The sequence below is a fragment of the Callorhinus ursinus genome, unplaced genomic scaffold (genome assembly GCF_003265705.2).
Source record: "Callorhinus ursinus isolate GAN/ISIS: 27379988/994484 unplaced genomic scaffold, GSC_fseal_2.0 scaffold21, whole genome shotgun sequence".
Classification (NCBI taxonomy): Eukaryota; Metazoa; Chordata; class Mammalia; order Carnivora; family Otariidae; genus Callorhinus; species Callorhinus ursinus.
The window spans coordinates 17,478,044-17,503,764 of record NW_027397083.1 but is presented as its reverse complement, the minus strand read 5'-3'; the positions used below and the strand labels follow the sequence as shown (position 1 = coordinate 17,503,764).

Genomic DNA, 25,721 nt, shown 5'->3' with positions numbered 1-25,721 from the left:
AATATCAGCACCATCTACAGTGTTATACATGCCACAGTTTACTTTTATTGCTGATTAGTTTTTGAATGTAAAAATATACCACAATTTCTACTGATGGGCATGAGTTCTTTCCAGATTGAAGCTATTATGAATAAAGTTACTATGGACATTAATGTATGAGTCTTTGTACAGATATGTATTTTCATCTCTCTAGGAATCACATCCTTCCAAACCTTTTTATTTTCGGTCTTTCATATTTTAGCCATTGTAGTGCACGTAAAATGTATGACATTGTGGTAATTTGCATTTCCTTGATAACTAATGATGTTCACCATCTTATCATATACTTGTTGGCTATTTGCCTGTCTTCCTTTGTCTGTCTTTTTTCCATTGTTTTGAGTCATTTATCTCCTCATTGAATGGTAAAATTCCTTAAATATTTTAGGTATATCTTTGCAATAATTTTCTTCCAGTCTATGACTTGGCCTTTTCTATTAACAGTATCTTTTGAAGAGCTGAAGTTTTTAATCTTAATGAAGTTTAACTTACCACTTTTTTTAATGGTTAGCAGTTTCTCTCCCCTATTCCTCCCATTTTACAAGTCTTTGCCCGCTCTAGGGTTTTTTTCCCTATGTTTTCATCTAAAAATTTTGTAGTTTTATCTTTTACTAACATTTTATCTTTTACTAACAGGTCAATGTATTCCAATTTGAATTTTTTACACAACTTTAGTTCATGTTCTCAAATTGTTTTTGACTTATTAGTTAACATTCTAATTATATGTTAACACACTTTACATTCACTAATTCTCTTTTTTTTAGTATTACTATTTACGAAGGTACTTACTGTCTGCCTCAAATATGTGGTTTCATATAATCTTATATATCTAATGCTTTGTGATCTCTGGGAAGTTAGAGCTACATATTTATAATTTTCTTTTTTACCAGCTTAGGTTTATGATAATAATACATCATTAAAGACAATAAAGTATAAAGATTCCTAGCACAGCAACTAGGCTTTTTCTAGATGTTCGATAAATGTTAATTAAAGAAATAATGATTCTTACTTAGGAAATTATTTCTAATATCTGATTGTTCAAACTTCTTGAATCTTTATTATAAATTACGTGATTTTAGCATCTTTTTTCTAACATACCCCAACCTTATCTGCAAATGGCCAATTTATTAAAATGTCATTTAGTTACCTTAATTATATTAGGATATACCAGCATATTTCAAGCCTTATGACTGAAAAGTTTGGCATAAATAAGAAATGAATTTTGCCTCCTTGGCCAGTAGAATTTATTTATAATTTTATAAGAGGATAATTTATTTTTCTGTTAAGGGCTTTTTACAGATTGTGCATGAACCTAACATTGTGAGTTTATAATCACATGAATATCATAGGGAAACTCCTTTCTCTAATCATCTTAGACATTGTACACATACTTAAATTGTTTGCATTGTTAATGATGTTGTCATTATAAAGTTAATACTTTAATAAATTTGGTTAGCTTTAATGAGCTTCTTGATTATGATGATAAGTAAACTTTGGAAGAGACTTATCAGATACTGGTGAAAATATTGCTACTCTTACTAGTACTGCAACTATGCTATTACTATAACTATTAGGCACATACCACATGCCAAACACCCTACAAGCATTATGTTCTTGAATATTGACCACAAGCCTTACCTCTATTTTTACAAGGTCACATAGTTAATAAGTGGCAAGGCCAGTAATGTTCTAACTCACGTCTTTCCCTGACTCCAAACTCCGATATCTTCACTGTTAAGTTATATAGCTAGCTGACCTAATCATCACAAAAACTTTGCAAGATAGGTGTAATGCCAATTGCAAACAAGATTAAACTGAAATTAAGTGATTCGGCAAATTCACATATTTAATTACATATTTAAAGCTAATATCAAACTCAGATCTGTTTAAAACTTACTCTTTCCTCTCTGTCACACTACATCTTTATGTATCTTGAATTATTAACTACCTCCAATGGCAGTAACTTTCCATTAGGAAGAAAGTTCTAGGCTAACATGGCTATTGTGCAGTATTTTTAAAGAGAAAACTATCATTCTAAAACCCTTGACAAATTAGTACATGTGAAAGATTAAGTAAAAAGTTTCATTGCAGTCAGGGGAGGAAAAAAGGATGGAAGCATATTTGCTTATGTGTAACTGCAAAGCAAAGAAAAACAATTATGAAATAAACAGATATAGGGTGTTATGCACAAACGAACCATGGAACACTACATCAAAAACTAATGATGTAATATATGGTGATTAACATAACAATAAAAAATTTTAAAAAAGAAATAAACACATGTATACATGCAATTTTCTTTATTTAGTCCAAAGGGATCAATGCAAGAAAAAGGAAAAGAAATTTTTTCAAATTTTCCTGTGTAAGGAAACAGCAGTCATACTATCAGATGAGCTGAAGTCGTCCCATCTGTATCACCCGTTAAATAATGATTGAGATGATAAGGTGGACTGGATGTCCGAACATTATGCAATATTTGCACTTTGGTATTTTATAGATACATTTAAAACTTTATATAACTGGAAAAGGTACAGTTTAAATTTATGTTTTTTAAAGTACCAGTAAAAAGACTATTTTGAAATGGAAAGAGGAAAGTGGAGGGTCAGACTTGGTGATGAGTCTAAGGTTAAATAATGTGAGTAAGAATTAAGACGTGTTCCTCAAAATGAGAATATCTTTTTTAAAAACTGCTCATCCATCTAAAATTTTCCCATTTTCCATAGTCTCTTCCCTTGGCAATTTTTCTAGCTATCATATAAGTAGTTTTCTGGCCCTTATATCAGTTGAGCTATTAAAAAAAATTATTCTTTTGATCTTTGAGCATGACATCTCACCATATATTTGTTTTTATATCGAAATACTTAGGAGAAAAATATAAGACTTAACAGTTTGCTTAAGCCAATCATGATGTAAATAGGGGATAAAACTCCTAATTAAACTCTTAAAAACCACAAGGAAAATCACAATGTTTAGGCTAAGGAAAGAGAATAAGAACTGGAAGCATTATGCTTACAAAGCTAATCAAAGACATATGAATAAACAGAACCAGGGGACTGTGAGTTTATTTAATAAATCTTACAGAGTGATTTCTCTGGGCCAGTTGCAATCCTCAGCTGTTTTCAAATATTAACTCGTTTTATCCTCACAATAAGCCCATATGGTTGGTGCTATTATTGTCTCCATTTTACAGATTAGGATACAAGGGACAAAAAAATTGAAGTGACTTTCCCTAGGTCGCACAACTAATGAGGGGCAGGATTTAGACCAGAGCAATGCCCTCTAATTACCGTACTCTTAACCACCATGCTATGCAGCTTACTCAATGGAAGGACTAAAATACCGTCAAAATTAAGAAACAGACTGTGCACAGGTAGCATTCAATGACAGAGGAGCCTTGGCTTTTGGAGATAGATAGACTCAATTAGTCATATGGTTTTAGTCAAGTCTTAACTTTGTCAGCCTCAGCTTCTTCCTCTGTAAAAATGGGGTGCAGAAGGCCGAATTCAGAGGATTAGTGACAACATGTGCTGACGCAGTACTGACACATAGCAGGCACTCAATATATGTCAGCAATCATTACCTTCAGTATGCTTACTTAAAAAGACTTCTGAAATCGAAAATTTGAGCAGAGATCAGGCGACAAAAAAATAAGTTGTACAAGTGCATCAAAGCAATAGAAATCCTCAGCTTTCTTTCTCTTTTCATACAAGACTCTGACAGAGTCTTCTCCCAGGTTAGGCCTGACACAGACCCGGAGGCCTGCATGAAGTCAGATGGCCAGCTAAATCGTTGTAACATCACCGTGTTGTACCATGACTCTCTAACATCGTACGTCAACTTCCTCTCCGCTGTGACAAGTGCCATTCTATAGACTAAGTCAGGATTTAAGTGGTGATTGAATGTCTAAGGGTAATTTAACTTATTCATTCACTTAAATACTTATTGCAGGCATTGACACTCATGGGCATATAGTAGTGCGTAAGACAAACAAGGTCCTGATCCTTGTAGAGGTTTTTCAGCACTGTAAAAGATAGAATGGATGGAGCAGAAAATGAGTATATGTAGGTATTTGCATGCTTGAGCTTGGAATTTGATAATAAAGTGGTTTCTGCAGGAAGTAGAGATATAGTTTCATATCTTTGGAAATGTCATATAATTAAACATCTATAGGTAATAGAATTGTGATACCTTTAGTTGAATATGGTGTGTAAAATATCACTAGATTAAAAGTCCATAAAATATCTATATCTCTTAAATTGGTAAAACAGCCAATCAGTGTTCTTTAGTTATTAGCATTCTGTCAGACTTGTACAGTAATGATTAGTTACCCTTTATTATACTTTTGGCATGCTTCCCATGTTTAATTTCATTGTAGGGAAGGAACACATAGTTAAGGAAATTGCAAAGAGGAGGAAAAGTTAAAATAGGGAAAATAATGACATAGATTCAAAACTGACGTTGAGTTTATTGTTATAATAAGAATTTTGCAAGCAGAATGAAAAAGAATTATTTTCAAATTTGCCTTTGAAATATTTTGTGTTCAGCCTCACAACTTTGAACTTGGAATTTTTTTTTATTTTCTTTGGGTTAAAACTTATTTCCATAACAGCACAGGAAAAAAATAACAAGCATACATTGAAGCAAATTTATAAAAATAAATTCTAAATATCTGTTAAGAAAGCACTAAAATTATTCATCAAATATATTATGAATGTCTTAAAAAATATATCGTCTTAAACAATTTTCCCTGTGAGGTTGTAACATTACTCATATTAATATGTCTCTTTCTAGAAAATAGTTTGAGCATCTGCTCAAAGACATTGTGTTGAAAATGTATGTGAAAATGGCCAAGTTAAATACAGACTTTGTTACATGCTAGACTATGGAGTAAAGTGTCCTTAGAAAGAGCAGAACTACGGCCGGCTCCCCTATATTCCAGCATTACCCAGTTCCCAGATCCCTGCTGTGTAGTTGTTCCACTCGCCAAGAAGCCTGTTAAAGAGCCCCCCAGAGCATGTGTACAGCCCTCCATGTTAATAGTTAATTGGTGAGGATGGCAAGATGAGAGGACAGCCGAACATGTGGTCTCTCAGACTCAAGCCGTAGACAGACCTTTAGTTATAATAACAGCAGCTGCTCACGTTCTCACAACTCAACTGTTCAAAACTATTGTCGAATGAAGGTTGTCGTGGGTTGAAAAAAAAAAAAAGAGGGAAGGTTACATCTAAGAAAAATAACTAAAACCCTACCTTGAAATTCTTACTATGTTTTATTTAAGTATGAGAAATATTACTTCAACTCTTTAAAACTTAAGTATAAATTTCTAATTTAAAGGTTGTTCTATTTCAGGTATATTGAACATGCTACTGCTTTCTTCCCATTTACTGTTAGAAACAGAAATGTTTGTGCACCGTTCGAAACTTTTTAATGAGATTTTTTGCAAAGTGATACCTTTGAAGCAGTTACAATAGGATACTGTTTGATTTCCATATCAGCAAGATATGAAGCTATAATTTTTTTTGGTCTTATAAATGGAAACTGGCTCACTGTTAGTGAACTCTGTCATCCACCTCCGAATTATATAACATTTTGTGCCTTTTAAATTAATTTTATATTCAATTCCTAGTGACAGTTGGGTGCTTGAAGAAAATGATAACCGATAACATTTATTCTTTTGGAAATAAAAATTAAGTTTTATGCCAAAAAATTTAGTTTTATGCCTTATTATGATTTCATTGGTAAGGTGAAAGGAAAATAAATTTCTCTTAGCTAATGCATTTTATTTACACAATATATGACAGGTTGTTCTTGATTTGTTTTTATTGATCAAAAGCACTTTTACCTGAAACTGTTAGGAAATAAATATCCAAGAACTTAGAATTATGATTAAAATGGGGGGGTTTCTCAGAGCTTTCCTTTCAGGAAGAAAATTTACTTTTTATTATTGCTAGTTTATTCCAACTGTCATAACCTACTTTTTAAAGGAATTTTTTAAATATAAACAACAACCTAATAAATTTCTCCTTAAGTATATAATAATGCAGGGATGAAAACTTCTTTGACATTATTCACAATAAAATATTAAATAACATTTTTTCATTCTAGAATACTTCTAAATATTGCCAGCATTTAATGTATTTGCTTATAGAACATTATAAACTATTTAAACTTTATTTTATTCAGAACAGATTTCAGATTTGAAAGTGGCCTAGAACATATTTTGACTGGTCATCATTGGCATTTGGTCAGTTAATAGTCTTATTCAGTTTTTATCATATAACTCATGTTTTCCAACAATTTGATCTGTGGACTTTTTTCGCCATCTATCTCTTTGAAGAAAACCATCACCAGTATGTTAGTTTATACCAAGGAAAACTCATTTTCTGAAGGAAAGCAGGAATAAAATGTCTTGTTATAATGTCTCTTGAAAATTGAAGTTTTTAGTGTGTTATTTTAATTGATGTTTTTTCAAATTAATATTTTACAACATTAATAAAGCTTTGAACCCACTGGAATGAATGAATGTTTCAAAGTAAAGAAATTCAGAACAAGTCTTTTCGCATCCATAAACTTTTGTGTTGATGCTGAGTATCTTAGCAGCTAAACTCTAAGTCAAGTAATGGACTGCTTAGAACTAACCACTAATATGGGATTATGAGAGGTGGACTCCAGTGGCCTTGTGAATTTCTCTCAGTGTGAAATCTTTTATTCTTAAAACAAGAACTAAAATTAATTGCATGGTGAAGGAACAGACTTTTGTGAGTTTGTAACTATAAAATTTTGGAAAATATTTTTAATGTAATTTTTTATAAGAGCATCATTATAGGAAAGCATAACATCACCTGTCACATAACATAATCTAAGTGCACTTTAAAAGGAGAATATTTAAGGATGAAAATTAGAGATTAGATTTAATCTCTTGATCATAATTATCAATTACTAAAAGATAAAGTCAGATATTCTATCAGTTTTTCATGAGTTCCTTATCAAGATATTCTCAACTGAGAATCTGATTTTTATTTTTCTAGATCTTCTCAACTAGTCTGAAGTAGATTGTAAGAGATTAACATTTTTAGAAGATTAAAAAGCAGCAATTTTAAGAAGTCAACTGAATTGTATTAAACCTATTTTAATTTTGCACCATATGTGTCAAATTCTAGTCTTTGAAAATTTAGTAACTTCATATGAGTCTGGTGTATTGTAAACAGAATCTATTATTCTTTAGAATAACAAATAATAGAACTGTGTTTCAACTTTGCTACTGTAGGCTGTTTATAAGAACCTATAATTCTTATAGCTCCAGTTTTTATTTTCTTCTGTTTTATATTACATATTCTGGTATCTGATCAATTTTTTAAATCAAACTTAGCTTGTAGGCATTATACATATGTATTTAATTTACTTTCTTGGCCAAGGATGTTTGAAACTTTTTACATAAATAAACTCCAATTTTTCTGTAAGTTTCTGTCTATATAGAGAATTAGTTGCAAAGTACATGCCATTTTATCTTAGTGTAAATATGCACATTAAATAAGAGCAAGATATTTGAAATGTTCAGTAAGATAAGTGTGCATCTCTAAAGGAAAAAATTACCATTTAGAAACCTTTCATTATATTTAATCTAACCAGAGCATATTCAGCAAGCCATAAAAAAAATTTTTAATTTAAAACTTTTTTTTGTTCTAAAATAACTTCGTGATATTACACTTCATATGGTGATGCATACTGCACTTCCTTGTAGTGGTGGTGGTTGTTAAAGTACTATTTAGAGCCAAAATATTCAAATATATCAATGATAGAAATAGTGAAACGTCTCATCACAGTATGGAGATTGAGTCATCTGTTTGGGCATATGGAATCTTTGGCTGTTGGACTGCAGTCTTTATAATGCCCAGTGTCCACGCATGGACACAACTGTTCTGGGAACAGAAGCAGAGAGGGACCTCTGTGTTCAGTCCACTTGAACATGGTAGAAAAAAAAGAGGAAAGGATCTTTCACATTAATTATTTTTATTATAAACTATCTTTGACTTCATCACTTTTTATGTACAGAAAATAGATACAACTTTATTTAATTTTGCCCTTTTTTTTAACAAATAAAATTACTAAGCTTTTAATCTTTGGTGTTACAAGCTGTCTGAAAAATACCTGTGAGAAAATGTAAGTTTTGAGTTATTCCTATTTATATACCTGGATGCATACTTTCTCTTAAAGATTACTGTCTTCAAAAAAAAGATACTTATTTCTTAATATTGAAGCAAAATGTGCTTGTAACTAATTATAATTTAAAGCTCTTTAAGTATGAGGTCATATATTATATCCTAATATTATGTTTTAGCCCTTTGCTATTAATCACAATATTATTATTATATAAAGAGTTTCTGCTTCTTTAATAATGTTTTCGCACCCTATGTAGTTAATCTTGAATGTTGGGGAGGACAAGGGGAGAGATTAAATTAGCCTTGTAACCTCTTTCTCTTCCAGGCTGATGATGGAAAATAAAAGCTCTTAGCCACAAAATGTAACACATAGAATTAATATTTAATTAGACTAGCAAATTGTACACTGTGGCTGAAAGCTTCCAAAGAGTTGTTAGTGCCACAATTGACCTACAGGTTTAATAATAACTCACTTCTAGAAGCAAGTGCCAGTTCAGCATAGTAGAGCCACTGTAAGAAAGTCCTGAGAGATTAAAATCAGCAAACCAAATGGCAGGCAGGGATTCCTGGGATGGAGCCTTCTGGAAAGCTGGGAGCTGGAATAGCTTTTAAGCCAGGATTCAGATGAGAACAGTGGGTGAAAAAGCTGATCCCTCCTGTTCTGGGAGCTTCTGGTTGTAGGCCAAAATCTTAGAACAGATTTTTACTAAATGTTTTTGCTGCAGCTATTAACTTACATTGAAAATCAAATATTGAATAATTTTTCTGTAAAATTTAACAATTTTTTATGTAAACGTTAATTCTTAATTTCTTACATATTAGTACATAATATCTATAAACTCAGATCATTAGATTATCAGATAGGTTTGGCGCTGTACATCTATGCTGTTTTGCTGTGACATGCTGTTTCCTTGTTCCCTGTATAGTTGATTTATATGGTTCATTTCTATATTATTTCATTACGGGGCATTATGCAGAGCCTGAGAAAGAGATTGTGAAGTCTGTAGCCCAAGAAATGTTTTTCTTCAAGAAGGTACATATATCAACAAATATAAAATCAAAGGCATTCTTAATTTTTAAAGGCCTTATATCATAAAAGCAATGCTACATTTGCTTATGCTTAGGATGCAATTAAATTACAAGATAAATAATTGGACCTCCTGGTGAAACATTGGATCCTTATATCTCTGAGAAATTAATCTGGTGAAAAATAGGATACCATGAATTTGAAAATGTGCAAATGCAGAACAGCCAGCTAAAGAAGGAACACCTTACATAATTTATTGGTGTTATCTTAAATAATTAAAGAAAAGCTAGTCATTAGTTAAAAATTCAAGCAGATGAGAACCTTGCCAGCAGAGGGAGTAGTCCTGTCTGCCGTCAGGTTCCCATCATTTTCCCACCTGCCTCAGCTCTTTTCCCAGCCAGTCTCCCATCTGGACCTGGCTCTGTCAGCCTGTTCCTGATGACAGGCTATCATTTTATACTCAATATGGGATTATTCTAAGCTGATTTTAAACTTTAGTATCTTTAACCTACCACTGCATCACAAACATCAACTGGATGCTCTGTTTGATATTTGGATATTAGCAATTGCTTTTCCAGGCAAGCTATGAGCTTTTGGACATCTGTGAATTACATTTTAAAGCTTTCAAGTATAAAGTAATAAGCAACAAATTTCTGATTTAAGAAGTGACCCATTAAACATTTTTAAACAAAAAATACAAATGTTCATATGAATAATATGAAACTATCACTTATGAAAAAATACCTTAAATTAATTTTGAATATTATACCATTATTCTCTTCAGCCTATTCATTACAATATTTGGCTTACCCCATGTATAAGAGTTTTCAGAATATGTAAGTTTTTAAAAATGTGTAATAGAATAACCTATTGAAAAAGAAAATGGGGAAAAAAAAGAAAACTGATGTAAATATTCTGCAAAGCATGTACTGTTTGAGGCCAGTGTAAATGTAGATAATATTTCTGAAAATAACATCATGTGTTCTTAAAAAAAATTCATGCCAAAACTTAGAATACCAAGTATTCGATCAGATAGAAGTCACAAAAAGATGTGGCTCCATTGCTTAATCCCAGTAAAATTTGACAATTTAGCAATTTATTTTGCCCTTGAGGTTAAGTATATTTGCCATTAGCTCCTTTGTGGATATGCTTTAAAGCATTGGAAAAAGGAACCAAAATATGTTTGTTTTATGATTTCCCTACATAAATATCAGTATAAAATACTACCAAGAGAGTGTTGTTATAGCTACAGTTTTAAAATTTACACAAGTTCGTCTGTATTTTAAAATTAACTATGTGAATTTTAATAAAAGTCAATATTAAATCTGGAAAGATTTAATCTAATACCTTCATTAAGGTATTATAATTACAAATATTTATTAGTATAACTTTATTTGATAAAATTATATTCTTAAACTCAAAATACTTATGAACAGAATTATTTTGCCCACTATAAAATATTTTTATAAAATAAAAATTTAATCTACTAGTAAATGACAACTCTGGGGAAGGTGGGGGAAGGTTTGTAAAAAGTTACAGTATAAACAGTTTTATTATTTCATAGTCTCAATCCTATAGAATGTAGAACTTAAGCATAGAGAAACAAATACCTCATTAAACATCTCTAGATTTATCCTTTTATTCAAGTTTTTTTTATTACATGACAAAGAAATGTCGTAAGTTCTAGTATATTTGTGTTTTGATGCATGTCATTTCTCAGAAAAATGTTAGGAGATGTTGAGGAGTATACTTGTTTTTCTTGGGATTTTACCCCCCGCCCCACACATACAGACACACATCATGTCACGTAGTAGGTTCAAACAAAGTAATTTAAATCTTTCTTTAACTTTTCGATATTAACTTAATAGTGCTTTTGTACTATTGTAATCCCAAATCTGATGTGTGTGCCATATACTCAAATGGGGAGCTCTACTCTTTATATTGTGTATTTGCTATCTTATTTGAGTAACTCAAGAACTTATTCTTATTTGAGGCATTGCATAAATGCTTTATGTCAACTGCTTTTTTCTTTTCAAGCTTCTTAATAATTAAGTGATTGGTTAATTACTTTTTAATTCTCTTGTTAAAAATCTTTCCTGGCAGTATACTTTGTATTGGTACAAACTGTATCTTTTTATATTGTTGAGATAATTGGGTCAAAGAAAGTAAGAAAACATTCAAGGTTTAAGGTATTCTAATTGTTACTTGGTTACTCTAAATAGGTATCGCAACTATTTTTATTAGAAAATGGAGGGAGCTTATATGGCAGTAGTTGAATTTTATCTCTTAAAGTTCATAGTTTTGGTTTAATGAGCTTTGAATTGCAAGGGAGCATTAAATTAATCTTCCTTTATTTAAAATCTATTTAATGGATTTGGCATATCCTAATAAAGAGGTTACCATTATATAAAAGAAAACAGGAAACATCCTATGAAACCAAGCAAGAAGCAATCAAAACAAAAACTCTGAAATATTTTGTGAAATTAAAATTGGAATAAAAAAATGGACTGGACAATCTCATTTGCTGTTATTTGCAATAGCATTTGACATGATTTAAATCTAAATAATTAATTAAGAAATTGCACTGCAACAGAAAGTTTTAAGAACCTTTTATGTAACTTAATACAATGCTATTTGAGACTGCCAGCAAACTCTTAAAACTCCTGGACACTGGCTCTCTTCTCTTCTGGCTTCCCTCCTAGTCATGTCTTGGCTACTGTCCAGAGCTGACAACTTTCACCCAGGAGTGAAGGGAGATTTGTCTAGTATAGGGAGGATTTTTGAGCCATCCTAGATTTTCACATCCAGCTGGGCAAGGAGGAGGGGTGGCAGTATCATTGTACATACTTGGGTGATGTCATTGTGCCATGCATGAATATAACCATTAATTTACTCCTACTGGTGAATCCTGAATGTCCTTACTCAAATATTCCTTATTAGAAACTATAATGTAACAACTTCAAAATTAACACAAAAATTACTCAAATTTTATGTCCAAGTAACTGATGCACAAATACCTTGAGGTTCTCCATTTCCAACTACGTATACTGCAGACCAAAGAGGTTTCACATCTTGGCTAATAACATAAAAACACTTAGAATCTGTTAAGATGAGAATATGGAAGTTCCAGTTTCAAGGCCTCTGCTCAGATCATTATGCTAAAGCTTTCTGAACACTGTGAATTATATTTTGACAATTTATTGTCCATAGTGTATTCTCCCTAAAGTGAATTGTGATTATTATGCCTTTGAGGATTTTTAAAGCTATCAATTTTAGATTCTTTTAAGTAAATTTACCTACCTTTATCTGAAAGACCACTTAGTATTCTTTTAAGTAAATTTACCTACCTTTATGTGAAAGACCATTATGATTTGAAAGACCTTTGGACAAGAGTAGTTTTAAGATATGATTGTGTCAATATACCATACTCCCTATGAATCTTGTGAGTACAGAAGTAATCTGTAACACTATTTTAGCTTTTTAAAAAAATATGTACATTTACATGCCCAAATATCTTTTATGCTTTTATACATCACTGGAATACTGAATGAGTTTATAATTAAGATAAAGATGATCTCAGTCAGAAACTTAGATGTTATTCTTATATAATTTCCAGTGCTTTTTATTCTATAGACATTTTTTTCGATATCTGTACAACTTTCACCATCAAGTTTGCCACATTACGTAACCTATTCTCCAAAACTGCTGTGCAGAAAGCAGTAAGGTCATTCTTAAATATAACTTATTTTTCTTGCTCTAAGACTTCATGAAAGCTTTTAAAAGCAAATTTAGTTTGTAGTTAATAACTCTAGTGTAAACCTATGGAACTTAGAAACACAATAAATTAACTATATGAATGAGTTTCTGAGATTTCTAAATCCAGGCTGTATACATCTTTTATTTTGGAATTCATTAGTTTTCCTCTACAAAGTGGATGGTCGATTTTTTTAAATCTTCCATAAATCACCTTAAAAAGAATTATAATGTTGACAAATCTTACAGGGTGTTAAGTGGTTTATTAGTAAATTTCAAGGTTAAAGAACCCTCTTTGAATGTCAGGTTGTCCATTTAAATATACAGGACCTTGCTTATATGCTACTAGAATGGAAGACATCCTTAAACCTTATAATTTCTATTATTAAAATAATTGAAAAAGCCCTAGTTTATATCACTGCATATCTGAATACTTGAGTTCTAACAAAAACCGACTTTTAATCATTTTAGATTCAGATATTTAGATACAAAGGCTTAGTCTTGTATTTATAGATAAAAGGAAATCTGACCTTTTGATTAAGAAATATTGTCAGTAGCCTTTATAAGTGCTTGTTCATCTGAGGGTCCATGACAGGAGTACTCTTCCCAGTTGAGTTTATCCTAAAAATGAAATGATAAGAGCCTGCTGGTTGTTATCTAAGATTCTTCTTAATGGGAGAACCACATGGTTATTCTTCATCTCCCACTTGTTCTCACCCTCTACAACCAACCCAGCCACACCCCACCCCCACCCCAACATTGTTCAGTACTCAGCACAATGAATCATTTTCAAGTTGACTCATTGTGAACTGTCTCCCAGCTGTTGGAATGTCTGGCAGACATTTTTGTTTGGGTGAAGAATAACTGGCTGAAACCCAACCTGGATGAGTTTGATATAATAGTCTTTGGCTAAAGAAATATTGAGAGGAACTTGTTTATGGCCTCTGAAGCCCCTGTTATTCCTGGAGTAGGACCATCCCCTGTGGCATAGAACTGAAAGTAAGGAATCAATCTGTATTATTTTCTCACCATTGAGTGAAAAACTGCCTTAGAAAAAAATAGGCATTTTCAAATTATGTTTGTTTTTCTATACTTGGTACCCACATGATTAAGAGTATTAAAGCCAATTAAGGATAATTATTTTTACTGGTTCCTTTTAAGCATACTGATTCAAAGGCTGAAACATTCTTTATACAACACATATTTCTACTTACAGAGGAGTTTCAAATACTGCCCTAGGTATGAGTTAACCAGTCATTTCAGCATAATGTTTAGTGACAGGAGCTACTATGTATTTCAGACTGAGTCAGGTAACATTGACCAGTTTTCTTTTATTTTTCATTCTTATGCAATCTTTACTAGAAGACTTAAGAAGCAGAGGAATACCAGTAAGCTCAGTAGTCAGTCGTGTTTATAGGAAGTGAATGTGTTTCATTGTGTTTGGACTTTCCTCTAACAGGGGTCATAGGATCAAACTAAAATTTTCTTAACTGCTTTACATTTCCCATCCTTTTCTAAAGATTATTTTTAAACTGGTTGATATTACGAGTGTATAAAATGGGAGTTTCAAAAGTATAAAATTTTAGAACCATTTTTTCAACTATCTAGAACTTGAGAGCAAAAATTTTTCTAAGATGTTATAACATATGAAACATTTGCTGACCTATCACCCTGTCAGGGGCTAAAAGAAATACTGAATCTCCATTAAATAAAATAATTCAAGAGAATCTATAAGGTATTTAATGATTATATTTTTAATGATTTTTTATAGCCATGAAATTCTGGGTATTTTACAACTTTTGCTACTTAAAATGTGACCTTTTTTACAATGTATTATTTAACAATGTTTTTGGTTCATGTCAGATTGTATTGGGAAGGAAAGTGTAGGCTACTAGTTTAGTGCTAGTCGTCTACTCTCTTTTCTTTGCCTTTATTGTTATCCCAGAGCCAAATAGCAGCATCTGGAAGGAGAGAACAGAAGACTCCAGAGCTAGCCATGCTGCAGCCTCTTAGCTGGACCCTTCCGTGATTCTAAAATGATACAGAGGACCTCAGCTGTTACAGGGCTGGGACCTGGTCCCAGTTGACAGATGATAGCAGGACCTTGCCTTACACATTATACTGTACTATCTACTGCTTCTGAGTCCTGATGTCTATCAGATTTTCCAATGGGTAAAGTAATTTGAAAAAGAATAGTGTGTGAGAATAAAGGTAGCCTTGACCCTTAAAACAGAAGAAAAATAATCAGTTTATGCTCTCTACCAAAAATAAGATATGTCCCCTCAGCTCTTCCAATTAGAATAGCCCCTACATGGGCTAGAATTTTCAGTTAAGTGCATATTCTCATCCAGTTTTCAGCCTGTGGTAGCTTTGAATTATTTCTCTACGTTGATAGTTTATCTCCTCTACAGTTTGTCACTGAGATGGTATAATGGCACTGAATACATGTTATATTATTAAATATAAAATGAGTGTTTTATTTCTTGTTTTACAGAATAGAGCAATTATTGCTCGTATTACAAACTTGTCAGATACAGTAGTTGGTCTGGAATCATTCATTGGTTCTGAGAGAGAAACCAACCCATTATATAAGGATTATCATGGTAAGCAGCACCTTTATAAGTAGAAGAGAATATCCTGTGTTGCCTCTAGGGTACCTGGAAGCATTGTATCCAGTCATAATACCTACTGTCAAGTAGCATGAGTTTTATTTTATAATATATCTGTTAAATGTTTTCCATTCCTGACCATTCTTTCATGGCAGATTGTCACCAAACTACATTAAGACTATGGACTGTGCTAACTACTTGAAAGAAGTCAAACCCAAGTACTAAGCCATGCCTCAGTCAGATAAAAATTTTATTGTCCCAGGGATTTAAAGTTGTCATGAAATCAGTTGTACTTATTAGCCATGTTTGAAATAAATATATCAGTTCTAATAACAACAGCTTTGTATAGTGGTTTATGCTTTACAAAGCCTACCTATATGAAAAATAAAATTCATACTTACTATGTTTTAAAAACCCTAGTCAATCACATTTTCAGAAAGTGAACATCTTTGATTATATTTGGACTTTGCTCATTTTGTTGTTTGAGTTTTGAGCAAATTTTATAATATTGCCACCCTAGTATAAACACAGGTCAATTAATCAGATTTTAATTTTTTTTGAAGTTTTTAGTAATATTTTGGTCATTTGGTTAATTTGGAGATTTTTTAAAATAAGGGTTCTTACATAGAATCATTGAAATAGGAAAGGTTTAATAGTTTTGCACATCTTAGCTCTAAATAAAATACAGAATATGGGGAATGATAGATTTTTACTTATTTACTTATACTGAGTAAATGTTAGTTATTGCTGTTATTATTGTGGACCTACTGTACTTTCACGGAAACCTCTAAAGACTGAATATCTTATTTGAAGCCTGCTAGAAGATTATATAAGATTGTGATTGCAGGACTGTGACAATTTCTAGAGTCTACAAAAAAAAAAAGATATGATACTTTATATGATAACCACCACTGCTTTGAAGTCAGCATACAATCTTTTAAAAAGTAATAAAACAGCACAATCTAACAAGCAAGTATTTTTTAAAGGCCAGAAAATATAAGCTATGAACAAAAGCTACATAAAATAATTTGCCTCATGTTAACTTGCATAACTGTATATGCTATATGCCCAGATTAACCCTATGTATAATTATTGAATCCATTATTGTCACTATTATAGGAAGAGGACTATTAAGTTTAAACTATTCCTTTTTTAAATTTATTATTGAGCTATAATAGACAAACAACATTCTATTAGTTTAAGGTGTACAAAGTAATGATGTGAGAGATGTATGTATTATGAAATGATCACCACAGTTAAGTTTTGTTAACATACATCACCACACATAGTTTACAATGTTTTTTTTCTAGTGATGAGAACTTTTAAGATCTCCTGTCTTAGCTACTTTCAAATATACAACACATTATTGTTGAGCATAGTCACCATGCTGTACATTACATCCCTAGGACTTATTTGTCTCAAAACTAGATAAACTATTTTTCAATTTTTATTATTTCTGCTTTCTTTTAAAACAACTCGTTAAATATTATCTTAATAAATTATATCTGAATATCATCTGTAAGTATTATGACCTAATAAATTTAGTAAATTATATTTTATATTCTAAGACAGTTATTTTGATTAAAACATTTCAAGGGTGAAAGGCTATGATGTTTTGTGCTGAAATCTCTGAATCGATAAATTATTACCAACAGATTAATGAAGGGTTTTGACGACAAGTAGCATTTCTGTTAATAAGAAGGACCTGATAAACTGTATTCATTCATTGTGTAAGGCCTCCTGACTTAAGAGCTAAATCAGCATACACACACACACACACACACACACACACACACACACACCCAAGGTAAAATGAGGAGTGTGCAAGTGAAAGTCTGGTGTGCTCGTTTCTAATGTATTTTACTAAGTAGCTCTAAGATATCTTTAATCTGTACCTAAAAGCTGTCTTCTTAACATATTTTGCATTTTTTTAAGTTTAATAAATTAAATCAGATATTTCAGTGAATTATTTTTGAAAAGGCCATTTTGGAAGTTAAGCGCCTAGAGGTTTACCCTTTGAAGCTAAAATGAATACATATATTACTAAGCATTCAAACACACACACAACTGTATACTAGAAAAGCAGTTCTTTAAATAAGATGCATCTTATTTGTTCAGATTTGGATTTGCCTTCTTCCTCCATGTTTGGAGATCAGTGTCTTTGGGATGATGATTTTAAATATGGGCTGAGTCAGGCAGAGAGATGCACTGAAGAATCTTCCATGTCTTCATCTGTGGCAAATGACCCTGAGTTTAGTCAGAAACTGCATTAAGCTGCACAAAAGGCATCCAGTGCCCTTGTCAGAAAAAATTAGCAAGTGTTTCTACTGACAAGAGGCCAAAGCTCACGGTTTACCTAGCACTATTACAAAGCTTATAACAGCTACACAAAGGTCTAACATGCCACAGAAATGAGGGTCTTGGAATGGCATAGGGGTTAAAGTTTGATCCTACAGTGTGCTCTGAAATGTAGTTTTCTTCAGTGGTTTGCTCAAGTCATTAATAAGGTACAAAATGAAATACTTTTCATTAGTGCTTCACTGGTTATCAGTAACCCATAAGCCTTGTTTTGCTGGCTGCTTACTGGTGCATTTAATAAAATAAAGATCACTCAGTGGTGCCGTGGGCAGCATGCAAGGTGATAGCCATATTTGCTTACTGTAAATACAAGAGAAAATCACACACAAACCGGCTGTAGTTTTGACAAGTATTAAGATCCCTCTTTACATCTGTACTTCTGTACCAAAATGCAATTAGTTTTCCTCGCACAAGGATTTCTGTTTATCTTATTCTGCTTGATTACTTGAGTATAATCACACCATTTGCTTCATTGCTCCTGGTAGTAAGCTCCAGTTTTAAAAGGGGAGGATGCTTGTGTGTAAATTTACAGGATTCTGCTGTAAGACTCTTAATTTATGCACTAAGACAGTGTTTTTAAAAAATTTTTTTCTTTTAATTTCCTTTTCACAAGGTTTGATTCATATTCGGCAGATTCCTCGGCTTAATAACTTGATTTATGATGTATCCGATGTCAAAGACTTAGCTTTTAAATTAAAAAGGAAGCTATTCACCATTGAGGTAAGAGAGAATTTTTGTATTTTAGTTCACGGACTTAAGGTTAAATAGTCTATGTGTGTATGTGTATATATATATATATATATAATTCTTAGAAGACGTTTCCTGCTAATATTCTTGTTCTTTTGGTGTAACAAAATAATGTTTTTAGACTCTCTTATTTTTTTCTCTTTTAATGGCATATCATTAGAGTATAGCAAAAAATGATTTTGTTTTAAACGTCTATTCAAAGTAAGCTCCAAACTTACATGGTAAGTATGACATGCGTATTTCCAAGGCTTTCAAAAGCATATTTAATTAAATGTTAATGAGCTGTGCTTATTTGTGTGTGGAATGTGAAAGCTACCCACAATTGTGTATGGCTAAGAAAAGAGGATCCTTATCTATATTCTAAAAGCAGTTTTTTTTACTATTAGTGAAATCACCTTTCCACTTTCCATGCTGAACAAAACAAAGTATAATTTACACCAGTGTCTTTAAGTCAATTTTCTACAAAACTTAAAACTTTTTTTGTGACCTTTATGCAAGCAGTCATGACAGAAAGTAGTGGTACAAAAGATTTATTTCAACTTAATCTTACTAAAGAGCAAATGAACATAGCACTATTAAGCAATTAGAGTTGATGTATTTATTAACGAAATAAATGCCCAGGGAGAGATGGCTTTTGGGTGATGTGATAGTTATCAGTATAGTCGGTGCAATTTTTTTAACAAAGACATAAAACAGCCAAGCAGCCTTGACAAACCATTTTGTTTAATCTCTTTTCAAATGAAAAGCTCTTAAGCAGGCCACTTGTCTTAACTGCTTGAAACCATAAAAAGAGAGAATTGCCACCAATAAATTAGCATATTTTTAACTTCATCACCAAATGATGGTCAATGTGGCTTGGCACTGCTTTGGTGTTTGGGACTTCACCCTTAAGTGACCACTTTGGCCCTTTTTTGACCCTCTGCCCTCTTTAGCTGGCCACTTGATAAGGTAACTTCATGGTTCTCCCTCTTTTTCTCTTTCCCTTCACATTTGCAAGTAGCACTAACCTATAAATCATTGTAAGGGCCCTATCCAGTGACAAATTAATGTGCCCTCCTCCTAATTAATGGTCATCAATGTCCTTAATTATCTAATCCTATTGAGAGCAGTTAATAGTTAATCAGGCAGCCAGTTCTTCAAGCAGGTCATCTCTGCAGGAGTGTTAGAAGTTTCTCATCTGGGGATACTCCCTTCAAAAGCCACTTAAAGCCAAAAGATAGAGAGTGTAGAAATACTGATTCTTGAGCTAATTTGCTTTAGTTCTCAAAAGAAACCATTGAAATGGAACCCAACGCTGTAATTGTTCAAACTTTGTTTCAGTTTTTCTGATAGAATACTAAGAAATTTACCGTTATTATTTACCAATTTTAAGCAATATTTTGCTTAAAATTTTTAGAGGCATAAAGTTATAGTTAGTGTCACAAGGAAAGCATGCCTCATCATTTTCTTTTAAGTTGAACTTATATTTTTTATGAAAATTGGGGTTTTTTTTTTCCTCTGTGCAACACCTTTCTCCCAAATGAGTATTCTGACAAGCAGGTCTAAGGTATCTTGTCATACAAACTAAGCAAGCAGATTCCCTAGTGAAAATCATAGTGCACCCACAGAAAAAAGTAGCACTGTAGTGTGAATCATGTTTATTCTCTTTCTCTCTCTCTCTCTCTCACACACACACACACACACACACCACAACACGTATATGCACACACACACTGGGTCTTATTTTGGGTGTGAGGAGATAGAAATAAAAGACTTAAACAATGTTAAGTGGGACCTCTCCTTTGAATAAACTTGGATTCTAATAAAGTGACTATACTTTATCATTGGAGCTGATGTGAGATCTTTTATAAACCACATAGGTTTCTGTTCCATTTCCTCTCTTCTATTCCCAACATTCTGAACTAAGAGAACAATTATAATTGATCACCTGTGGTTTGAAGCAATATTTGAAAACAAAACACAAATAGATGGTTGGTTTTTAAAAAGTTAATATTTAATACAGTTGATCAAATCCTTTACCTTTTTGGCTTATAACCATCTTTTTTTTATACATAGAAATATAGGTGCAACACATTCCAAATAATTTATTCACCTATGCCATAAAATTCAATTTGGTGATTAGAAAAAATAGGAGTTCAAGAACGAAACAAACCTAATAGTAGCATATATAGGTATAATTATAACAAGATAAAGTCATGTGGTTCACATAAGACTAAATGATTTAAATACAGCATTATACCTTATAAAATGCATACCCAACAGATAGCAAGTCTTTGGTGATACACTGTAGAAATTGGAAATGAGAAGATTCCTTCATTGGGGGAAAATTATGATGTGACATTGTTTTAATATGCACAACAAATGTTTTTATTAAAACTGATACCAAAAAAATAATAATAAGATGTATACTTTACTAGTCTGTAAAGTGTGAGACCCTAATATAGCAGGCACTGAATCTGTGTTTTACTTTCAGAAGAGAAAGGTGGTTTAGCGGGAAAGCAGAATAAGTTTTCTGATTCCATACAGGTAGATCTGTTACATGATGGAATTTTCTATCAGTCACATGGTCTCACATGGTTGGCATGTTTGGAAACGAGCAAAAAAAAACAAAACAAAACAAGAAAATACCCTTATTTCTATTTTTAGGATACCCTTTCTTTGATTTAGTACTCTTTTTATATATGAAAACTGAAAAAAAAAAATTTTTTAACTGACAGCCACCAAGGGCCTCTAGCAAATAGAGCAGCTCTAACCAGCAGTCTTTAATTTCTTTGAGTGATTTGGAAAAGGCAAAAGAATATTTCTTTCTTCTTGGGCTATGTATTGGTATTATTCACATTCAAGTCGAATTTATTTATCTAATCACAGTAAATTTTTACTAATACCTAGTATTCATCAGCTATGAAGCTCTATAAATTAGACCCTCTACAAAAACCATAGCAGAATCATATCTATAGTAATGACACTAAAATCCTGGCCTGTGTTCTGGGTAAGTAAAAGAGAAAATATAAGGTTGATTCATTCTGGCTTCGGGTTAAAAAAAAAAAGTTTTCCAATTCTTTGAAAATGTATAATCCTTGTAAACTGTACATGGTAACTCTCTAGCATATTCGATTAACCACGACATACTACTTATTCCTTGGCTTACCACATAACCTTTATTCAGTCATAACAAGACTTATTAAGCCTTTATTGTGTACCAGGCCCTCTACTGGCTTATTTATACTTTCTATGTAGTAATTGAATATTTTATAACAAAAGCCTTTACTAAAACATAATAATAGACTCAACGTATACAAACTATGTCTTTTTCATCTTCGTATCTATCCCAGAACTAAGAACAGAGTCATACACTTAGCAGGTATAAAATCTTTGCTGAAATATGTGTATATAGATAAGTTATGGAGTTTGAAAAATTATCCAAATAATGCAGCTATAAATATTATGTAAGCTCCACTGGTCAAGTGACATATAAACACTACCTTCTCCATTAAGTTCCACAAGAAATATAACTTGGGTACATAGCTTCACATCCAAGCTGAAATAACCACTTAGACTTGTGTTTTTTTTCAGTTTCTGTAATTTTTGCTTCTCTAATGCTGGGATCATCATTAACCAGTTTTTTCTTTATATTAGTAATTATGATGTAATTGTAATACCTAAACAAGTAAGATTTGGTAGGATTTGAAATGTGGCTTCATATAATTTGATGATATCATAACAGCAAATTTTCAAAATAAGGATAAACAATACTTATATAGGTTTTAATTGGTCCAGAAATAGTAATTATCATAAGTAGTATATTTATGTGGGTCTTGCACATTAAATGAATATTGAGAGTCCAGAAAATCAAAGTAGATTAAGTTTTCTCAAGATTGTCTTTAATTCTTTGCCCCTAATTCAGAACACAGGACTCTGGTACCTCTCAGTCATCAAGAACTTTTTCTCACAGAGGAGTTGATAAACCAGTATCTATTAAGTAACACTATTTTTGATGCACTTACTTAGAAAATTCATTCTTAAGTATTAAGATCAAAATATTATATGCCATCAGTATAAGTTAGCTTTATATAGTACTACAGTACACTTGATATGATTCAGCAGAATTATTTGAAATTTTTACATATTGGAAAAGCATAAACTCCTGTAGTCACTATGACAATGTTGGACAACGTAGAGTTGCATGATATCTTTGGTCTTAGGTTTCCTTACTTCCCTACATTTTGTATCAATAGCCTTTCCAGTTTTAAATGGGAAGTAGAAAGGTGACTGTTTACTATACTTAGAGGTAGAGAGGAGAGTTGGTTAACTTATTTGTCAATTAACAATTATGTCACTAAAAAAAAATAATGGAAACATAAATGTCTGACTCAAGAACATTAAGCTGTAGCATGATGGACTATATAGTCCAATATACTTTTCTGATAATGATGCCCTTCATAAATATTTAAATATTCACTTCCCAGACATATTGCAGTTAGCAAAAGAAAATCAAAGTGGAACATAGGCATCTGTTCGTATAGATCAAATCATTTGTCAAAAATAAATTCAAATTAACATTCTTTAACAATGGAAATGTCATTTTGTGCATGTTTACATCTTAATATATTCATTATATTACCATACCCATATTTACACTTTTAATTCCTAAATAAGGTAGACATACAGTAGGGTCATATAGGTTTCACAGACTCTCCAGAAGTTGGTAATACTGTGCTCTTATATATTCCACATGTCATAGCGAGCCTATCAACAGTGCATACCACCTTAAGGGGAACACAATTTTGAGACTCTGTCTAATCCTATTTCTTCCCACATTGGAATCTTAATTAGAAGAGATAAGGAAAAAAAAAAACCATCATTTAACTAAATTATTGTCTTGAATCTGTAGCAAAAGGTATAATCCGCAATTGGGCCAATTAGTGAACCCCATAGTTAGCTATGCTGCAGCGAACAACTTGATTAGATCTGACACCATCCTAGTTCTCACTGTTGTTTTGCCAGGTATGATGGTCAGACTTCAAAGAGCTTGAGGCATCAGCAGGGCAAGGTTTGGAGGCCAGCTTAGGTCCGGTTGTTAATCTCTCTACTAAAACCACAGCAGCTCTCACACAAAACAAGCTTACACGACACAATCATGCGGTATTAAAGTTAGGGTTGAGTCATGCCAATTTGCCTTTGATTTTTTGATGATTGACCAAAGATGGCTACATGACCAGACACATGCTAAAAAGTATACTGATTAGGTAAGTTCCCAAAATATTTGAAGTATTTTTTTAACTTCCTATATAAATGTTGGGAAAGTTTATCCCCTTTGATCAAACTTCCAAAGTGATGGTACTATATCAGGGGGAAAATGAATATTTCTTATGGCAGCCCAAATCCCAAACTTTTCACTTACCACTTCATAAAAATTAGTGTTTACATTAATAATTCCTTAAGGAGAATGTAAAAGGAAATTCTTTCTAAGTGGTACTTTTAAAAAATCTATTAAGCGCATTAAAAGAAAATTTTTTCTTGAGTCATTTATGTTCACTGACAATTTTTCTGAAATTTCTTTATAATTATTTTCCACTTAAATGTTGAGTAAAGTGCCCTTCCACGATGTGATTGCATAAGTGTTCTTTTCTCTGCATTCTGATTTGTTGGAACATTGCAGTAATAGTGACATGTTTCCATTCTGAGAAAAGCCTAAGGCTGCGTTAGTATTATTCCGAATGATTGAAGCTGCCATCTTGCTGACTTTCCCTTAGGCAGCATAGGGCCCGTTTGCTTTTCTGTTCATCTCACATGCTTCCTGTGAGTTGGCCTGGCAGAACATCATTGCTTCATTTGGCAAGGAAGAGTAAATTCATGTTTGGCTATTATATGTCTTAAAGTTTCTGTACTGTCATCAACACCTGAGATAATTAAACTTATACTGTGTTTCATCAAATGCATCCTGTTTCTTTGAGAAGTATTTTTAATTATCTTATGACACCTTGACTGTGAATAATTTCTGTATAAAAATGGTCATTTTATAAATTGAACTTAGAGTCTAATATTTCACATTGCACTAATTTTTATACCAATTAATACTACATTTTTGTCAGGAATATAAAGAAAGTGTATATTTGAATAGAAAGATGGTGGCACAAAGCAAAAGTCTAATATTTAGAATCTTGCCAAATAGTTTTCAGTCCGTGAGTCTATTAAAGATTCTGTGGTACCTATAGTCCAGCAGTCTCACTTTTGAGATCAGGATGGTACAGACTCAGCATCATCTAAGGATACAAAGAGAAAAAAAAAAATCTCTTCTCCTCTTTCCTGAATTTTGCCAATACAGAAGTATGTATGTATTCTATGGTATGGCTCCAGGAAAATTATATTGCAGTACTTCAAGGATTTTCTTAAAGCATTTGTAGAACTGCTGTAGCAGATATCACCCAGTTTATATGGTATTCCCTAAACCACTTCCTGCCACAATGTACTATGTATAGTGTCTGAGGAAGACAGAGAAACAGAAAACCAAAAATGATGACAAATCATGGCTATTCCATTTCATCAGCTAGAAGGTGAGAACATATATTTTACTGATATAACCTCCAAGGTGCCTAGAAGAGTAAGAACACATTATAGAGCTTAATAAATATGGTATCCATGAGCTTTGTGATTAATATAGGTAACTTTGGGAATACTTCTGTACCTAAAACATCTTTAGTCCTTCTTCAAGGTCTTTGCACAGCAAATGTCCAGAATGTTCATCCCTCCATCCTTTCATGGCTTTTTCTTTTCACTGGATTGCAGGTTAAATATCTCAGTCTCCTTAGAGAGGTCATCCCTGACTGGCCCATCTGAAGTATTCGCTCAATTATCTACTATCACGTACACTATTTTAATTCTCAGTGTAACACCTATTACTACAATTGATTATCAGTTAGTTTGTTATTTTTCAACATTATTCCCTTACTTGCTGTAAGTGTCACAAGATTAGGGACATAGTCTGTCTTTTTTTGCGGCGAAATCCCAAGCACACATGGTAGGTGTTCCACA

The 25,721-nt window shown here is 32.3% G+C and overlaps 1 protein-coding gene and 1 long non-coding RNA gene across 4 annotated transcripts in view; one reads left to right on the top strand and one right to left on the bottom strand.

The window, feature by feature from the left end:
• ELP4 (elongator acetyltransferase complex subunit 4) overlaps positions 1–25,721 on the top strand; it is a 255,115-nt gene that overhangs the window by 104,060 nt on the left and 125,334 nt on the right. For all 3 annotated transcript variants that reach the window (XM_073904814.1, XM_025878935.2, XM_073904813.1), the window contains exons 8-9: positions 15,470–15,578; positions 18,556–18,662. In XM_073904814.1, the coding sequence (XP_073760915.1) occupies positions 15,470–15,578; positions 18,556–18,662 (216 nt within the window). The remainder of the gene's footprint in view (positions 1–15,469; positions 15,579–18,555; positions 18,663–25,721) is intronic.
• LOC141374733 (uncharacterized) overlaps positions 13,545–25,721 on the bottom strand; it is a 111,752-nt gene continuing 99,575 nt past the window's right edge. Inside the window, exon 5 of the long non-coding RNA XR_012381851.1 lies at positions 13,545–13,596. This is a non-coding gene — a long non-coding RNA (uncharacterized lncRNA). The remainder of the gene's footprint in view (positions 13,597–25,721) is intronic.